The 18,580-nt window shown below is 34.9% G+C and overlaps 1 protein-coding gene across 1 annotated transcript in view; it reads left to right on the plus strand.

The window, feature by feature from the left end:
- Positions 1-18,580, plus strand: part of fat1a (FAT atypical cadherin 1a) — a 110,863-nt gene that overhangs the window by 20,259 nt on the left and 72,024 nt on the right. Inside the window, exon 2 of the mRNA XM_073841555.1 lies at positions 11,706-12,020. Coding sequence (XP_073697656.1) covers positions 11,706-12,020 — 315 coding nt within the window. The remainder of the gene's footprint in view (positions 1-11,705; positions 12,021-18,580) is intronic.

Here is an 18,580-nt window from a genome sequence, read left to right on the forward strand (position 1 = left end):
AGGTGTATTTGATAAATTATAATAAATCATATTTGTAATAAATCACATATGTATGTGAATTTGAAAAAAAAAATAATCAGAAAAAGTCAGTATAAAATTATCAATCTTGACTATGCAAATTCTACTTAAAGTTAGCTAGCTAAAAACTAATTATAAAGCATATTTATTATAATATCTATTATTATTAATTTTATATTATATATTATTATATTAAAATTAATATAAAAAATAAATGTAAAAAATTTAAATGATAAATGTCCACTAAAGCCCAAAATATATATCTTGATTATTTATAAATAATATTTTTTAGTATAAATCTTTATTATTTATATTTTTTAGTATTGGGGAAAATTTTAACTATATTAATTCTACTTCACTACTTCAAAAGTCAGCTAGCTAAATTATATTTATTATATTATATCTGTTGTTATTATAAATATGTGAAGTAAAAAAATAAATAAATAAATGGAAAAATAATCAAAATTATAAATGGAAAAATATATATATTCTATATGATTTATTATAATATATAATATAATATTTATTTTGTATGTTGACACCAGTAAAAATGTTGGCAAGACTGTTAGAAATCTAAAATAGTGGCCCAAATGTGTAAACGGAAGAAAATCCTTCTTTTGAGGCCAATTATTATTGTGGTTTTATGAAGTAATTGTTAAGTTCATTTGTAGTACAAGTATTCTTTAAAGCTTGTAGCATACCTAAAGTGAAATTAAATTGGGGTAGAGCCCTTTCAAAGCCCTTGAAAAAAGTCTGGGAACCGAGAGCATGATATGATTAAAGTTGGGAAAGGAGGGGTGAGGTGGGGTGATGGGAGCTTAGCCGAGGGTTCCCTCATAATACTCTTGCTTCTGACACTGGAATCTCAACTATTTCTCTGGAGTCTCGGGAAAGAAAAAGATTGAGAAAAGAGTGAAGCGGGAGGTGGAGAGAAAAATCGCTGAGAAAGTTTATGTAAGCATGTGAGCAGGAGGCCTAAGAAGGTTGAGGAATGCAGGAACCCGGCAAACAGAATTAACCAAGCCAGTTCAAAGAGAAACCAACCGTTTTTTTTTTTAAAGTGCAGACCAGGGGAATACATGTCTTAAGCTGCCTTAACTTATCCCTCTGCTTCTACCACCTCCACTACATATGTGAAGCCGTGTAGAGTCACTCTCTGAAGGTCAGAGAATTGCTCAGAGTTAGTCAGGCTTTGCTTTGAAGATATTCACAGCAGTTCTGTGAACGTCAACTGCGCTTACAGGAGCTGAAGTCTTGTGGCGCATCTTCCGCCAAAAAAAGATGACGATATTGACAGTTTCTTGAAGGCAACTTGACTCTTTCTTGAAAATGAGCACTAGGAATAAACATTTACATATCATAATCCTCTATTTGACAACCTCGGTAATCTTTTTCTGGCTTTCTAATTTGGTGCAATTGCCAGCTTTTCATTCACATACAATTTGCAGTTTCTCAAACTGAAAGTGTGGCTTGTGTTTGTATGTGTGTAGAAAGATAGAGCAAGGGTTTCGTCAGCTATCATGAGCACTTTTAACCCTGTGGATTATTAGAAAGTAAACTGTCTTTAAACACTTTTCAAACTCTCTCTAGTTTAGTTTGTCCACCAACAATGTCCAACATCTTAAATTACACTACCATTCAAAAGTTTTTATTTTGAGTTAATAAGCAAGGATGCATTAAATTGAACAAAAGTGACATATGTTCAGTAGTTGTTGACAGTAATTTTTCAAAATATTAATGTTTATACTAGGGATGCACCAAAATTATTCGGCCGAAAAATAGCAAAAAAAAAGGCGAAGTAATAAGCGAAAAGACCGAATAAATTATACTGAACAATGACACAACGCAATCAAACAGAGGTGCGCACTAATGCAGCAAACATGTCTGCAGTGTGGAAGAATTTAAAACTGTCAAAGAAAGACACAAAAATCATTACAAGCACCAACAGCAAGAGACTATTTATTTAGAGACTAGCACGAGGGAAATCTGCGCTGAAACAGCGTAATGAGAATCATTCATAAATCTGCTGCTGTCAACAAAAAGAAGTACTGAGTGTTCTTGCGGGTTTCCGCCAAAATAAAAGTCAACATTCATAAATGTTAGTATTGTAATTTTACTGTTGTTCTGTACAATAAAATAAAAAAATAATGCACAAATAATGATAACAATAATTACAACAGCTCTATTAATACATTTATTATAGCATTCACACATAGTGTTCAAATTGGGATCTGTAATATTTTCTAATGTTTTAAAAGAAGTCTCTTCTGCTTAGCAAGATTGCATTTATTTGTACATAAAAAAAAACACATGCCTGATTTAAGAAGGGGGGTCTAAAAATGGCAAAAATGGTATATTATTTTACTAACTTATTAATTTTAAGTTAAATTGTGCTTTTTTGATAGGCTATAATGTCTACTAGAATGTTAAAAATATTTAGTGTTAAGTAAATATTTTTAAATTGTTGTTTTGTAATAGATTTATTTTCTTTGAAAAGCCAGACAAAACTGTAAAAAGCACATTTTGGCTATTTAATTTATGCAATGGTGAAAAAAAATGGCAAAATACATTGGGTGAAAACCGCGAAAAACCGTGTTCGGTATTTAACTGTGTTTGGCTATTTAATTTATGCAATGGTGAAAACAATTGGTAAAATACATGGGGAAAAACCACGAAAAACCGTGTTCAGTAATCATTCATTCATTAATTTTGTTCGGTTTTGACTGTTCATTTCGGTGCATCCCTAGTTTGTACTGTATTTACTTTATTTATCAAATAAATGCATGTAGCAGTTTATATAATATCTACCTGATCTCATGACGAAAATGTACTTGTGGGAACTTTTTCACAAGAAATGCATGAAATACGTACCAATAAGTACATATCACAGCAGTTTCCAACAGAAATGAACAAGCTTGCTCAGCAGCTCAGCCGGCATGGAACGGAACTTAAGGTCGTTGCACACTGAGTTTTTTTTTTTTTTTTTCATTTTCGTCATCCTTTCCTATCCAAATGCTTGCTACGGATGTGAAAACGCTGAAAATCTAACCTGATCCCAATTTTTTATGATGGACTAAAGTTTCGGAGGCAGTGTATAAAACTCGATTGAGGTTGTATTTATTTTGGACTCAGTGTGCAATGACCTTTAGGATGCGGAATCCTTTGGTACAAATCCTGTGAAAAACATGACTCACGATGAAAGGGCCGAAAGATGAGAGATCGAAAAACAAGCTAAAACGGCATGCTTGCGATAGTGTTTTTACGTCACATTCGCTTTTGTTGTTTATACTATCAGGTAGGTTTAGGTGTAGTGCAGATGGTACGTTATTTTAAAACGTCACAGAGCATTAGAGTCATATTTCAAGTCACAACTGCGGTGACGCATATAAATCCATAAAAACCAAACACTCTTTTAGCGCCACTCGCTGAATGGCACATGGCAGTACGTCTTTTGTGTCTTGCGAAAACGTTCCCACAGGTACGTTTCCATCATGAGATCAGGTTAAATAATATATGTTTCTAATAGTTCATATTTTCATGACAGATGTTTATATATATTTTAATATTTCAAGTAACAGTGAACCAGAAATGACCCAAGCTGGATTCATTCATATGACCATCAGCTCACAGCATGTCGGTGCACAGCATGTCCAATAAGACCCCTCTCTCTGACCCTCATTTTGAGAAAGTTGAGAAACATTAGAAGAGTGAAGGCTGCATGGAGGCAGTGCTATTCCCCAATCCACTTAACATTCCCATCATTATGGCCCTTGATACTCTCAACCAGGACCAAACTTGAACATGTCAAGTCAAGATCTGAAAGCCTTCATGCTTGTTAACTCATTGTGGAGATGGTGTAGTCATGGCCGTCTCATGATTTAATCAGTCACTGGGGATGTCGAACCAGTCTGAGAATGAAATTCGCTTCCTTTCTGTCTCTCTTTGCGCACACAAATATGCACACACACCTACGTGCAAGGCCAGCCATGTTGAGTCAGTGCAAGCGCTTCTCATTGTTCATTGAGGCACTCAGGTTGCTGTGAAATGTCTCGCTTGAGGGTGAAGAAATGAACAGACAAAGCAGGCTGAAAAAAAGGCCTGCTGTAATTCTGTCATCATATTCTATAGCTTCAGGGCGGGTTTCACAACTTCCTCAACCACAGTCGATTAAAAGGTGTGGCAGAATACCTATGAAACAACCTTAATGCACCGAGTGAATCATTACAATTACAGATCTTACGGATTGTGTTTGAATACGTTGAAGACTTTTGTGCGGAAATTCCAAATTCCAAATCTTGTTTGAACTAAACCGAACTACATCTATTGCTAGTTTGTAGATAAAGGATAAAGGATTTAACTTTGGGGAAATATTTTTGTTGATATAAACTACTTGTTGCATCCAGCAATTAAGCTTGAGCTTTAGCGCCGAAGAATGCCTGAAGCTTTTTGGAACAATAGCTTCTTCTCAGTCAGGGTTGGTTAGCATTTTAAATGACTTGTGTGTTTGTGAATCGGAATCCTTTTGGGAATGTTTATTGTTAGGTAAATGTTCTTGCATGTCAATTCAGATCTAATCCACTCAATAATGCTTGTTAAAGGATAGTTGATCATGGGCAGTTAAGCTGGTAAATCCATGCTGTTTGTCTATTCAGACCAAGTCAAACTTCCATTATTTTATTAATTTTAGAATAATATATAAAGATTTTAAAATGGAAAGATGCAATTCTTTAAACTCTAAAATCAGTTTTATGCTTTTAATTAAATGAGATTTGTAAGATTTCATTTTTAATTAGATTATAGGTGTTATAATTAAAATTAGGGTTGCATTGATCCGATACTCTGGATCGGTATCGACGCTGATCCAAGCTTTTTGAATGGATCGGATATCGGTGATGTGTGACCGATCCAAATTCGATACGTTACCAGAGTTTGATTAAATAAATAGCAAGAAATAATAGTCTACTGTAAAAACTATAATAATTCATACAAGAACACAATTATTTTAAAACATTGCCTTAAAAATAAAATACATTTAAAATACATTGCACTGCTTGCACAACCACATGTGACGAGTTCAGAGGGAACTTTTACATGCAAAGTCTACCTCAGCGTGGTAAACATGTCCCTGATTTGGAAATATTTTAATCTTGATACTGCAGCTAGTAGCACTGCAAATTGTAATATTTGCAAAGCCAAAGTTTCAAGAGGTGGAAGTAGTGTTTCGAATTACAACACCACAAATTTAATCAAGCGTCTTCAGAAGCATCGTGCAAAAGAACACAAGGACTTCACGATTGTTTAATACAGCAGTTAAATAAATAAGAAGTTATTATTAAATAACTTGCATTGTCTGACTATAACACTATTGCCTGATTTTGCTCTATTTCGTCGTCAAAAGTAATCTGAACCAATTCACAGCTGAGCCGCTGCGTATCTCTATTCAAACACAGCGGTGTTTTGTTTATGAATGAACGTGCGTTTTTAAACGAATCTAGTGAAATGATTCAATTTCCCATTCAAACAGAGAGTCACTTGCTTTATTCCTGAATGAACCATCAGTTCAAATGAATTAAATGATTCAGTAATTAAATCAGTGTCTTGCCGCCGTCTGCTGGCAGATCTGTTCAGTTATTTATATCTGTAATATTTATGTTGTCAAAATGTTATTTTTAAAACATTAATCTTAATATGAATTTAAGAATTTGATTACACTCATGCATGTATCTCTTCTTTCACCCTTTTTTATCCAACAGTGTGCAAGCAGATTTGGTATTTCTTTCTTTGCCTAAAACAAATAAATCTTAATGACAAAGTGAATTGTATACATTCTTTAGTTTTGAATGTAAAACACCCCCACTGATATCGGCCTGGTATCGGTATCGGCCGATACTCAGAATTTTTTGGTATCGGATCGGATCAGTTTTGAAAAAATGGTATCGTTGCATCCCTAATTAAAATTTAAATACTAATTTTAGTGCTGTCAAATCGATTAATCGTGATTAATCACAATCAAAATAAAAGTATTTGCATAATATACATATATGTGTGTACTGTGTATATTGTATAATATAAATCATGTATAAATTAGTATATATTTATATATACATGTTATATTATCTCAAATATTTAATATTTCTTAAATATATGTGTGTGTATTTATATGTGACCCTGGACCACAAAACCAGTCATAAGGGTCGATTTTATGAAATTGAGATGAATAAATCATCTGAAAGCTTTGATGTATGGTTTGTTAGAATAGGACCATATTTGGCCAAGATGCAACTATTTAAAAATCTGTAATGTGAGGATGCCAAAAAATCAAAATATTGAGAAAATCGCCTTTAAAGTTGTCCAAAAGTTCTTAGCAGTGTATATTACTAAATATTTACAAAATATCTTCATGGAACATGATCTTTACTTAATATCCTAATCATTTTTGGCATAAAAGAATAATTATGACCAATAATTTTGACCCATACAATGTATTTTTGGCTATTGCTACAAATATACCCATACTACTTAAGACTGGTTTTGTGGTCCAGGGACACATATATTATGTAAACACAATTTTTTTTTTAAATGTTAAAATTAGGGCCGGGACTCGATTAAAAAATTTAATCTAATTAATTAGAGGCTTTGTAATTAATTAATCGAAATTAATCGCATTTTAATAGCATATAAATATTTGAACTGAGAACAGTGAGAATTAAGATTTTTACATGGATTTTTAGTATACCATTGAATAATGACCGAATACATAAGCTTAAGCAACAAAATATTGTTTATTTTTGTTCAACCAAGTCCAACAGACCAGTGCAATATTGCCATTAAGTGTAGCAAGAGGCACGTTCTTTAACGAGTCTTTCATTCCGAAAACTCTGTTCTTGTGTTTGCTTAATTATGCATTTAAACGTTAATGACCAAACCTATCATTATAAATGTTGCTGCACATGGAATATAACGCGGATAACATTTAAAAAAATAGTTTTTATCAGGTTACACACTGATTATTTATCACTCAAAACCCCCTTTCTCTACCTGTCCGTTGGTCGCGTATATCCTCCATGTTTGTAGTTTTTTAACACTTTTTATGCGTGTTTGTAGTTCTAATCGAATCCTCGTTCACGGCGCAGTGTGTTGCGGGCAATATTAGCAGTTAAGAGTGTGAATTGATCGTTAAGTAGTAGACCATCCGTGAATCTTTGGAATACTTTTTAAACATACTACGATTTGGGACATACAATACTATTTAGGACGGACGCATCTTGTCTGAACGCTAGTTTGTGCTCCAGTATAATCGGTCCGCCGAATCTCATCCAGTGAGAAACGTTCCGCGGTGCAAAACTTAGTGCGATTAAAATGCGTTAAAAAAATTTTACGCGTTATTTTTGTGTAATTAATTAATCTAAATTAACGCGTTAAAGTCCCGGCCCTAGTTAAAATCAGTGCTATATATTAAATATTAAATATTTCTTAATTATATGTGTGTGTATTTCTACAGTATATATGCACAGCACACGCACATATATTATGTGTAAATAAACTTTTATTTCAGATGTGATTAATGGCGATTAATTGCAATTAATCGATTTGACAGCACTAATCATTTTACACACACACAAGTCATATTAAAATTTATATAATTTTTCTTCAGAGAATGACACAGTTTTGGCGCCAGATGTGTCGGTGTGAATAGTTCTGTAACTGTTCAGCTTCCTTAACAGCTCACTCTGTAAATGAAGTGTCAGAAATGTTGAAAGTATACTGTAAATATGAAATGAATTTTAGTTTAGTGGTCTTTCAGCATCAGGCTTCAGTGGGAGTGTGCTTGTGTGTTGGTAAAGTCATCATCCTGTTGACTGCTTTTTCAGCAGTGCCCTTTTGAGCTTAAAGGAGCTGCTTTCTTTTGTGTGTATCCACCGGTCATCCAAATGAGCACTCAAGCATGGACAGTCGTTTGGCAGAGACAAAGCTCATTTTCTGTTTCACCCTTTCTCTCTACTGCTACCACCTCTTTTTCGTCCACAACTATCGTTAAGCTCCTCTGACTCTATTTGACACATTCTCATACCCTGCTAGCCGTGTACAGACACACACACTCATTTGTCTCTGTTATTTGGCCTTCCCAGCCAAATATCTAAGAATAAAATATATAGGACATTTTTTTCTTTCTCCACTCGCCCTCAGTTCAGTACACTTTAAAGGTTCATCTAAAACTGAAAATTCTGTCATTAATTACTCACCCTCATGTCGTTCCAAATTTGTAAGACCTTTGTTCATCTTCAAAACACAAATTAAGATATGTTTCATAAAAAGGCCCAGAAAGGTAGTGTCTCTCGAATTTTGTCTTAAACTAATAATATTGAAATTGTAAAGATGAACGAAGGTCTTACGCGTTTGGAACGACATGAGGGTGAGTAATTAATGACAGAATATTAATTTTTGGCTGAACTAACCGTTCAAACTTCAACATGTGTACGAGTTAATCTTCAAGGCTAAACGAACCCTTCACTAAGATCAGTTTAACAACCTTAAAGATGATTTATGACATTGTCAAGGCAATAATTGCAATTATTATTGCTCGTACTTGTGGTAAGGGATTTGAACAAATCCCTGCCCTAAGCATTAAAATTATATATGTAACTCATCCCATATTATTTGTGCTACAACATGAACAATACCTCAAATAAAGGGAGTATGAGTATGCTATTAACTTTATAAGCAACAACTTTAATCGCATGGTAAACATTAAAATCAGATTATCATTAGAGAGTGAGTTGTGCTGCTTAATATTGTTGTGGAAACTGTGATAGATTTACCTCATTCTGAATAGAAAGTAAAAAACAGCATTTTTAAATCTAAATCTTTCTTAACATTATACATTTTTACAGTCACTTTTGAATATTTTTAATGTGTCCTTGCTAAATAAAATATATTTATTAGAAAAAAACTCAAACTTTTCAGATAATCTAAAAATCTAGTTAAAAAACCAATAAAGTCTTGGTATTTCCATTTGCCTGATTTCTTATGCATGTTCCTACTTTAAGAATTAACTCTGCAGAGGCAGAGCTTTTACAGTGTTGAGTATATAACAGTGCTGATCTATGGGCCACCCTACACCGACAGCCATGGGCAAGATGAAGTGAGCTATCCGTTTCTCTTCTCTAACCTCCTATATTAGAGCCTTAAGCTATCCAGCTACAGTCAGGTGTTACGGATCAATGATGAATGAAAAATAAGGCCAAGAAGGTCAAATAAAACAGCCCGAGCCTCTGAAAAGCAGCACTTTTTCCTTGTCTGTTTTTAAAGGAGTACGTCTCTTCTTTCTCACGTAACCCCCTTGAGGCTCCATCTAGTCCTCAGAGTTTGCTAAAGCCCAGCAGAGCAAGTTAAGAAGACAAGGAAGCAGAACTGGCACTACGCACTGTGCAAATCGGATAACGTCGCCGCTTCCTTGTGTCTTATGTCCTTGCGCGACATACTTGTACTTTGCAACTCAACATGAATGCTGAGTCGGCTTAAATGAAGTTGGAGTGAATGAGACTATTCTTAAAAGGTTTGCAATCTGAATAAACACCGGATCTTAAGATTTCTTAACCAGCTAGGTATAATCTCAAAGTTCAGGGCTCAAGTTTAATCGGATCGGGTTTTCAACGACAGGAGCCTCCCTGTCCTGGCAGGAGTAAACTTTGGCCAGGGAGTGTCTATCTAGCTCTCTTTTTTCATTCACGCACCCCACCTGCCTGCCCTCAGTAACGATGAGATCACTCGGCTGCTGATAACATTACAGGTCTTTTCAGGCAAGCCAAGTCTTTATTGCCTTTACCCAAGCCCACGCTTTATAATAAAATATAAGTCAGATACAATAAATTGCAATGAATCATTCTGCAGCATAAATTACACCACACCTTACAAATGTAGAGATCACAGTCCAATTGCTTTTGCTTTCTCGCCATCATATGTGATGGATTCGACTGCGTGTTGTATGCAGACCTGCTGTTTGCTGTCTGACGGCCTCCACCTCTTCTTCCTCCCTTCTCATTCCTTTATGGCAGTGAAACAGAGAGCCTTGCCCCGCTGAATAGGCAGACTGTTGACACAGCTGAGTGCAATGCAGCACACATGTGAAACGTCTCTTATGTTTTGTGATTGCTAGGTAGAGAGCCGCACAGGTGACTCTGGCTCTAAGCTAGCAAGTTTAATAAAGGCATTGTACACTTAGAGGAGCAATAAGACAAACTATAGGCGGTATTAGGTTCCCACTTAAATCTATCAAAGCCACTTATCTGCTTCTAAAGCTGCCATTATCATAGGCAAAGGATGATGTGGTTGTGCGATGTAGAAATGCTATTTAAAGGTCTACTTTAGGTTTTAAACCTTGAAAATGAAACACAGTATGTGTGAAGTGAGTTGCACTCAAATGCCAATTTATTTTGGTGCCTGTTGCAGAAAACTGAAAATGTTTGTGAAGTTGTATTCTGTGGAGGACTTGGAGTGCCACTTGAAAATAAAATGTCTTTCAAAAAATAAAAATAGATTTAAAATCTGAATAAAATTGACAAACAAGTAGATACATTTAAAACTTCATGCTAAAGGCATAATTGTTGTAGTCATTTATGTAGTTAAAAAATGTTTAAAACATCAAAACGTTTATTTTGGGGGTTTGGGGGTTATTATACATGTAAGTATTGAGTAATATAAATGTACTTATGCATAATTTATTGTTATTACTACAGTAATGTAGTAACAACAAAGGCATTGTAAAATAAAGTGTTACTTTATTTTATTCAAATAAATACATATTTTTTATTATTATTTATTTATCATTTTACAATATAACAACAATCAAAACAATTGAGGGAAATAAGTAAATAAATAATAAAAAAAATTAAATATTCAACATTAAGTAGCATCAAAGTATACAAATTAAAACTGAAATCAAATGACAGCACATAAATGGTCAATGTGATAACAATCAATATTATATAGGCACAAGTCAAGGGGGTTCATAATAGGTCCAAAAATATTCTAGATCTCTAAGAAGATATGGGTTTTAACTGTATGTTAAATATTCCATATGCAGTGTGTTGCTTATTATATCTTTTAATAATTCAAATGTTGGAGGGCGTTGCTGTTTCAATTTTAATAGAATATATTTCTTAGATATGTAAGAAATCAGACCTACACTTTTGATAAATAAAGGGACTGATACGTCATTTAAGTCCACCCAATTTTTTTCATTTTACTTTTAAATGTAATGCTTAGTCCTCCATAGCATATAGCATGTAGTGTGTAGTAGAAAACCCATTAAATTCTTACTTTATTTAAAAAAATTCACATAATTTTATACATATTTTAGACTATGGGGTGCCATTATAGCTATTTATACTGCAACATAACTTAATAAAACATAAAAAATAAATATTACTGATACGATGTCGGCACTTGGTTGTAATTGAAAGTCAATCGAAATAATGGTGCAATTTATGTATAAAACAATGTGGATTTTTTTAAAATAACTTAAATCCTTCATGGGTTTTCTACTACATATTTTAGTAGAAAACGTCATTTACGTTATATTAAGCCATACAAGTCTTAATACCCTGGGTTCCCTTTAAAAACATACAGAAAAATGCCAGTTGATGTGTTTCATAAAGATAACCTCAATTTTTCTTTGTTTTCCTCAGGTGTGATCCGGACACAGGAACTGCTGGATCATGAGACTGTGCCTCACTACTGGCTGACGGTCTATGCTACTGACCGTGGTGTGGTCCCGCTGTCTTCTTTCGTGGAGGTCTACATCGAAGTCCAGGATGTGAACGATAATGCCCCACAGACCTCCGAACCTGTCTATTATCCATCTGTCATGGAGAACTCACCCAAAGATGTGTCCATCATTCAGATTGAGGCCTTTGACCCAGACACCAAGTCTAGTGAAAAGCTGTCCTATAAGATCACAAGCGGGAACCCCCAAGGTTTCTTCAGCATCAACCCTAAGACTGGTAAGTGTTTGAAAAAGCTTTGTTTTTATCGTACAGTCTGTCTAGCAGTCAATTTGAAGATGCTGAGGTTGAAAGGAATAGACTACAAGTTTGAAGCAACTGCATTTATTGGTCACCTATGGGTCAGCTACTACCTTCAAAACATGTTCTATCTTATAAATGTTGTACAGCACTGATAAAGTATATACCAAAGTATATTTTGCATAATTCAAGGAAAACGTAAAGGCTAATATTTCAGGTTCAAAAGTAACTTTCTTTTAGAAAGAAATTATTCTATTCAGCGAGGACACATTCAATTGATTAAAAGTGGGACTAAAGACATTTTCAAATAAATGCTGTTTTTTAACCTTCCATTCCTTATATATTATTAAAATGGACATGAGTTACTGTTATGTGGTATTTTTACTGTTATACTATTGTATGTTTGATTAAATTAGTGTCTTTAAATCTTAAAATCTTACTGACCCCAGTTAGAACAGTAACAGTAGTGCATATGGTAACTAACAGCAATTCTGTTAATTATTTATTCAGCTGACACACAACTCAGTGATTCATTTCCTAGACAGGAATGGTTTGCAAAACATATTCTGTTTGAAAGGGCCTTTTTTATGTCACATTGACTTGTATCAGTACAGTGAAAAAGACGTCCACGTCTTAATGCTCTTCTGAGATTCTTCGAGTGCCATCAGTCCCAAAACTCCGTTTTTTATGTAAATCTACTGAAGCATAAGGCTCAGTAAGTGTTCGAAGGCAAATTCGCCTGCTCTCAGATCTACTCCGTGTTCTTGTTTTCTCACCATGTCTCTCTCTCTGTCGCTTTCCTCTCTTTCTCACTTTCTTCATGGATCACTGTGTACGCATATGGGGTTTGCTAAATGGACCCACGCTGAATATTTCATACAGCTACGCTTCCCCCTCCTCGTCCTCTTCTCCCCTATAGAGTAGAACATGATTTTGCAGGCATACCGAGGCGAATAGGCATAAAAAGGTGTAAACAGCAGATCCAGAGGCCCGGCAGCTGTAGAAAACCTTGAAATGATTCACACTTCAAGTTCAGGACTTTTCAGAAACATGTTAGGTCAGATTACCTAGCGCCTGCAATATCTTCGCCATTGTTGTCTGAACATGTTTTAGTGCTAAGAACAAATAACTTTTAGAGCTTAACTGAGGAAGACGGTGATAGCTGGTGGCTACAATGCTATTGCTTCCACAATTTTTCAGGTGGAAAGACAAAAGTGAACCAGTTGTTAAGATAAACTACCATTCAAACGTTTGTGGTCGGTCAATTTATTATTTTTTAAAATCTTTTTGAAAGATACCTCTTATGCTCACCAAGATTATAAAGAGATTTAATTTGTGATTTTTCTTTCCTATGGGAACGTTTCTCTGAAATCCACCAGCTTTATGTGGATGAAGTGAGTATGTGCAGCAAGAAAGCCCAATGAAGTGTAGTTCATCTTGTGAACCTGAAAGCAATCAGCCTGAGAAACTGGCCCTGAAGTTTTAAGTTGAAGGTTTTGGCCAGTCTGTGAAAGTTGGTGGCCAGCCTCTCTCACAGTGTTCTACTGACTTGTGTGGTCTTTTTTCCCCATGCAGTTACATACACAAATGTGACGGTTATTTTTGCTAGCAGTGGCCAATGAGAGTTTTCAGACCAAATAAGGATTTGTCCTCCAGCAGACTGTGTTCTCTCAGTAACGGTTCCACACTTGGATTCGCTCCAGGGAAAGAAAGAAAGAAAGAAAGAAAGAAAGAAAGAAAGAAAGAAAGAAAGAAAGGAAAAAAGAGAGGAAAATTGAGACAGGCTGACTTTTTAGTAGAATATTAACCATTCCAGGAGTGTCGGATGTGTGGGTTATTAAAGTGCCTGTTTGTGTGCGTTACCATGAGTGAGAGATAAGACTCTATTTAAGAAAAAGTTGTAGTTATAAATCCTGAAGTCTTTCATTCGTAGTCATCAACAGAAATGGTTCAGAGAAGTTCCTGAAATATTTTGTCATCTTGAAAGTGCATATCAGATCTCCAGAGGAAGGGCTGTGCAAAGCCCAACTGATCTTATACAACCATATCGGTATGAAATGTAGACGGTACATCGTTTGTCAAAAGCACAGGGTGCTCACCCACCCAAACACTTACAGACTCAGACATAATACAATATAACTTGGGAGTAATCAGGGATGGGTCCGTCTCATCCTAGATAACATACAGCTGCACAGCGTGTACATGTCTGGAAACGAATAAAGTTCAATGGAGTAGGTCTTTTTCATACAGATGTTCCATATTTTTGAGCAGTTTATAAAAATAAATAAAAAAAAGACAGGGATCTTCAGTCAACAAAAGCACTGATGCAGTTGTTAACTGTAAACTGTTAACTGTTTGTTAACTTGTTAACTGTTTCTTTTTCGTTAATTGTAATAAAGCTGAAATTAAATATAACATAAGATATCTAAGAATTTATATATATATATATATATTAGTGGTGGGCCGTTATCGGCGTTAACGTGCTGCGTTAACGTGAAACTCTTATCGCGCGATAAAAAAAATATCGCCGTTAATCTATTCTCAAATTTGGGTTGGGAGCTGGGTCTAAACTACGCAAGCTATGATGACTTTCACCTTGATAGTTTAACGCGGATGTCTACCGAAGACTGTAGAATATGGTCGCGCTTTTAAGTCTCCTCCGCCAAAACACAGACGGGATCACGTCGTCCTCCATTCATAAAAACCGAATCTACTATAGCGCGAAATGCCACGTAAATTCGTCGTTTTTTGGATTCATAAATCAAATGTTGGTCAGTCACTTAATTCAAATCGCGATATGGACTAGTGTATGTGAAAACTGAAATGCAAAAAGACCGTTTTAATATGAATCCGATATGTTCCGTTTGCCTAGCTGTATGTATGAATGATGGAGACGAGCTTTTACTACACGCATACTGAAACACACGTGACGCTCCCGGTAATTTTTGGCATTTTCATCTCACATGAACAGATAAACTCAATCTCCCAAACTGCTGTGAGTGTCACTTTTAACGTTTCATTTGAGAAACCTAGCATCATATCATACTGTATGACACAGAAACTTCACGGCAACCTGTCAAAATAAAAGTACGGTGTAACATGTAATGGGCTGGGTAGGTGTTGACGTTAAAAAAAACACAATCTAATAGGGAGAAAAAATAATTTCATTGTTAGTTAGTTAGTAAACACAAGTACATCTAATTGAACATAATTTATTTTCATCAACAAATTATCATAGAACAGCTTTATGAGCTTTATGATCCATTCTCAAAGACTTTAAGTCATTATTTGGGTAGCACACATATTCTGAATGCCTTCAGCAGAATTCAAATTAGCCATTTTAATCTAGATTAATCTAGATTAATTCCAAGATTTAATCTAGATTAATCTAGATTAAAAAAATTAATCTATGCCCACCCCTAATATATATATATATATATATATATATATATATATATATATATATATATATATATATTAGTGGTGGGCCGTTATCGGCGTTAACGTGCTGCGTTAACGTGAGACTCTTATCGGGCAATAAAAAAAATATCGCCGTTAATCTATTGTCAAAGTTGGGTTGGGAGCTGGGTCTATACTACGCAAACTATGATGACTTTCACCTTGATAGTTTAACACGGATGTATACCAAAGACTATAGAATACCCATACATGGTTGCGTGTTTACGTCTCATCCGCCAAAACACAGACGGGATCGCGTACTCCTTTCATAAAAAACGAATCTACTATAGCGAAATGCCACGTAAATTCATCGATTTTTGGAATCATAAATCAAATGTTGGTCTGTCACTTAATTCAAATCGCGATATGGACTAGTGTCTGTGAAAACTGAAATACAAAAAGACCGTTTTAATATGAATCCGATATGTTCCGTTTGCCTCTGTATGTATGAATGGTGGAGACGCGCTTTTACTACACGCATACTGAAGCAAGCGTGGCGCTCCCATTTGCATCTCACATGAACAGATAAACTCAATCTCCAAAACTGCTGTGAGTGTCACTTTTACCGTTTCATTTGAGAAAACTAGCATCATATCATACTGTATACACAGAAACTTCACGGCAACCTGTCAAAATAAAAGTACGGTGTAACATGTAACAGAACATTAGTCCTGTATTACTTTTGTACAGTATATTGTAGGTGTTTATATATTTCTATTTAAATAATTGACATAAAACAATATATATATGACAAAAAGCTGGAAACCTCGGGGAAACACTGGCTACCATAGATATATATATATACGTAGATGTATATTTTTATCAGACTGTACAACATTAATACTGTTTTTTTATTACAGTAAGGGCTAAGTTTAGGGTTGGGTAGGTGTAGACGTTAAAAAAACACAATCTAATAGGTAGAAAAAATAATTTCATTGTTAGTTAGTTACTAAACACAAGTACATATTACTGAACATAATTTATTTTCATCAACAAATTATCATAGAACAGCTTTATCGAGCAGTTTGTGATGCAGTTTGGAAACAGGAGATGAGCCCTGGTCTAATGTGCCACCTGGCTTGAGAAACTCTCAAAGACTTACTTTTAGTCATTATTTGGGTAGCACACATTCTGAATGCCTTCGGCAGAATTCTAATTAGCCATTTTAATCTAGATTAATTCCAAGATTAGAGTGAGATTAATCTAGATTAAAAAAATTAATCTATGCCCACCACTAATATATATATATATAATTTACTCACCCCTACACTCTTAAAAATAAAGGTGCTTTAACAGGTTCTTCACAGCGATGCCATAGAAGAACCATTTTTGGTTCCACAAAGAACCGTTCAGTCAAAAGAACCATCTCTTTCTTACCTTTTTATAATCTGAAGAACCTTCTTTTGCCACAAAGAACCTTTTGTGAAACAGAAAGGTTCTTCAGATGTTAAAGGTTCTTTATGGAACCATTTAAACAAAAAAGGTTCTTCTATGGCATCGTGAAGCACCTTTATTTTTAAGAGTGTATGTCAAGATGTTTATGTCTTTTTTTTTTCTTCAGTCGAAAAGTTTTTTGAGGAAAACATTCCAGGATTTTTCTCTATATGGTGGACTTTATTGTGGATCAGCGGGTTGAAGGTCCAAATTGCCATTTCAGTACAATGTACAAAGAAAGTCAAACGCCCTTTATAAAAAAGGTAACACAGCGATGTTGGGCGATTTTGAATTATTTTGTCCTATCCTTCCTTTTTTAACCAAAGTACACAGATGTAGAACTATGTGCACTGCAAAAAAATGCATTTAATTTTGACTTGTTTTTTCAGAAAACAATATATATTTTTACTGTCTAGAAAAATCCTTCTTAATTTAAGAATTTTTAGATATTTTGCCTGGAAATAAGACAAAAATCTAAGTAAGAAAAGCATTTTTTGTAGTGTGACCTTTCCAATGTGTGCTAGATGAGCATTTGTCGTTAAAAAGTATAGAATTATTTTTATTTGACCGATTTAAATTAGCACTGACTCAAGGTTGATTGGTTTGGCCGCTTGAATTTCCTTAAGCGCAGATTTACACAGGCTTATCATGGGTGATGAATGAACCGGATGATACTCTCCCTGCTTTACTAAGCATTTCAAAATAACCAGTATAATCCATTTAATCATGATGACTTGCACTACTGTTTGAGTTTTGAACCCACAGGCAAGATTAAACATTTCGCTTACTCAGAATGAGTCAAAATGAGAAAAAAGCCACTAAACAGCCTTAGAATGAAACTGAAATGTTTCATTAATTCAGCCTGTACTGCCTCTAATAAATGAAAGTTTGGGTTAGATTTCAATAACTGGCTCAAAAAAGGTGAGAGATAAATCTACACTGGATTTGAGACATTCTCTGAAACACGGCTCCAGTAAGAGATCCTTACTACATCTCTGTACATGAGTTCCAACAGCCATTTTGTGCATACTTGTGTGAGAGAGATAGTAACAATATACTACAATAGTCATTTCAACAATTGATAACTTAAAAGCGCTTCATGCAATACGGCTCAAAGCAATCAAGCAATTAACTCATAACCTTTATCACAGGTTGCAATAACACCATAGCTGCCTGCGTTGTTTATATTTGAAGAAGGTTTATATTAACGCTTCGTTGAATCTGGAGTTTTAATTGTTAGCACCGCTGACCTCTATTATTAGTTTTTCATTTTCCTGCCCAAAACGTCACGCCTGACGATAAAGCAGTTAAATATACAGCAGACCAAACCTCAGTAATTACATGCCCAGAAACAGCAGAGCCCTGTGCTGGCGCGTCTACAAAGCTGCCCTGCAAAAAATAGGACCTGTGGGAAGAAGCAGAATAAACTTGTTTGTTGGTTCGCTGCTAGATCGGTGGAGAGCACATCTGCAGCCTTGGAGTTTGATTGTTTATTTCTCAGCTGACATTTTTGTCTGCTTGGTCACAAAAGCACCTTGGATGATATTGATTGGTCGGTTTAGTTGTCTGTACGTGTTTGAGGTAACTAAGCTTTGATGAGAGGGTATTTTGTTGTTGTTGTTTCTTTTGGCAGCGGTAAACAGGTC

This window comes from Garra rufa, chromosome 6, assembly GCF_049309525.1.
Source record: "Garra rufa chromosome 6, GarRuf1.0, whole genome shotgun sequence".
NCBI classification, from domain to species: Eukaryota; Metazoa; Chordata; class Actinopteri; order Cypriniformes; family Cyprinidae; genus Garra; species Garra rufa.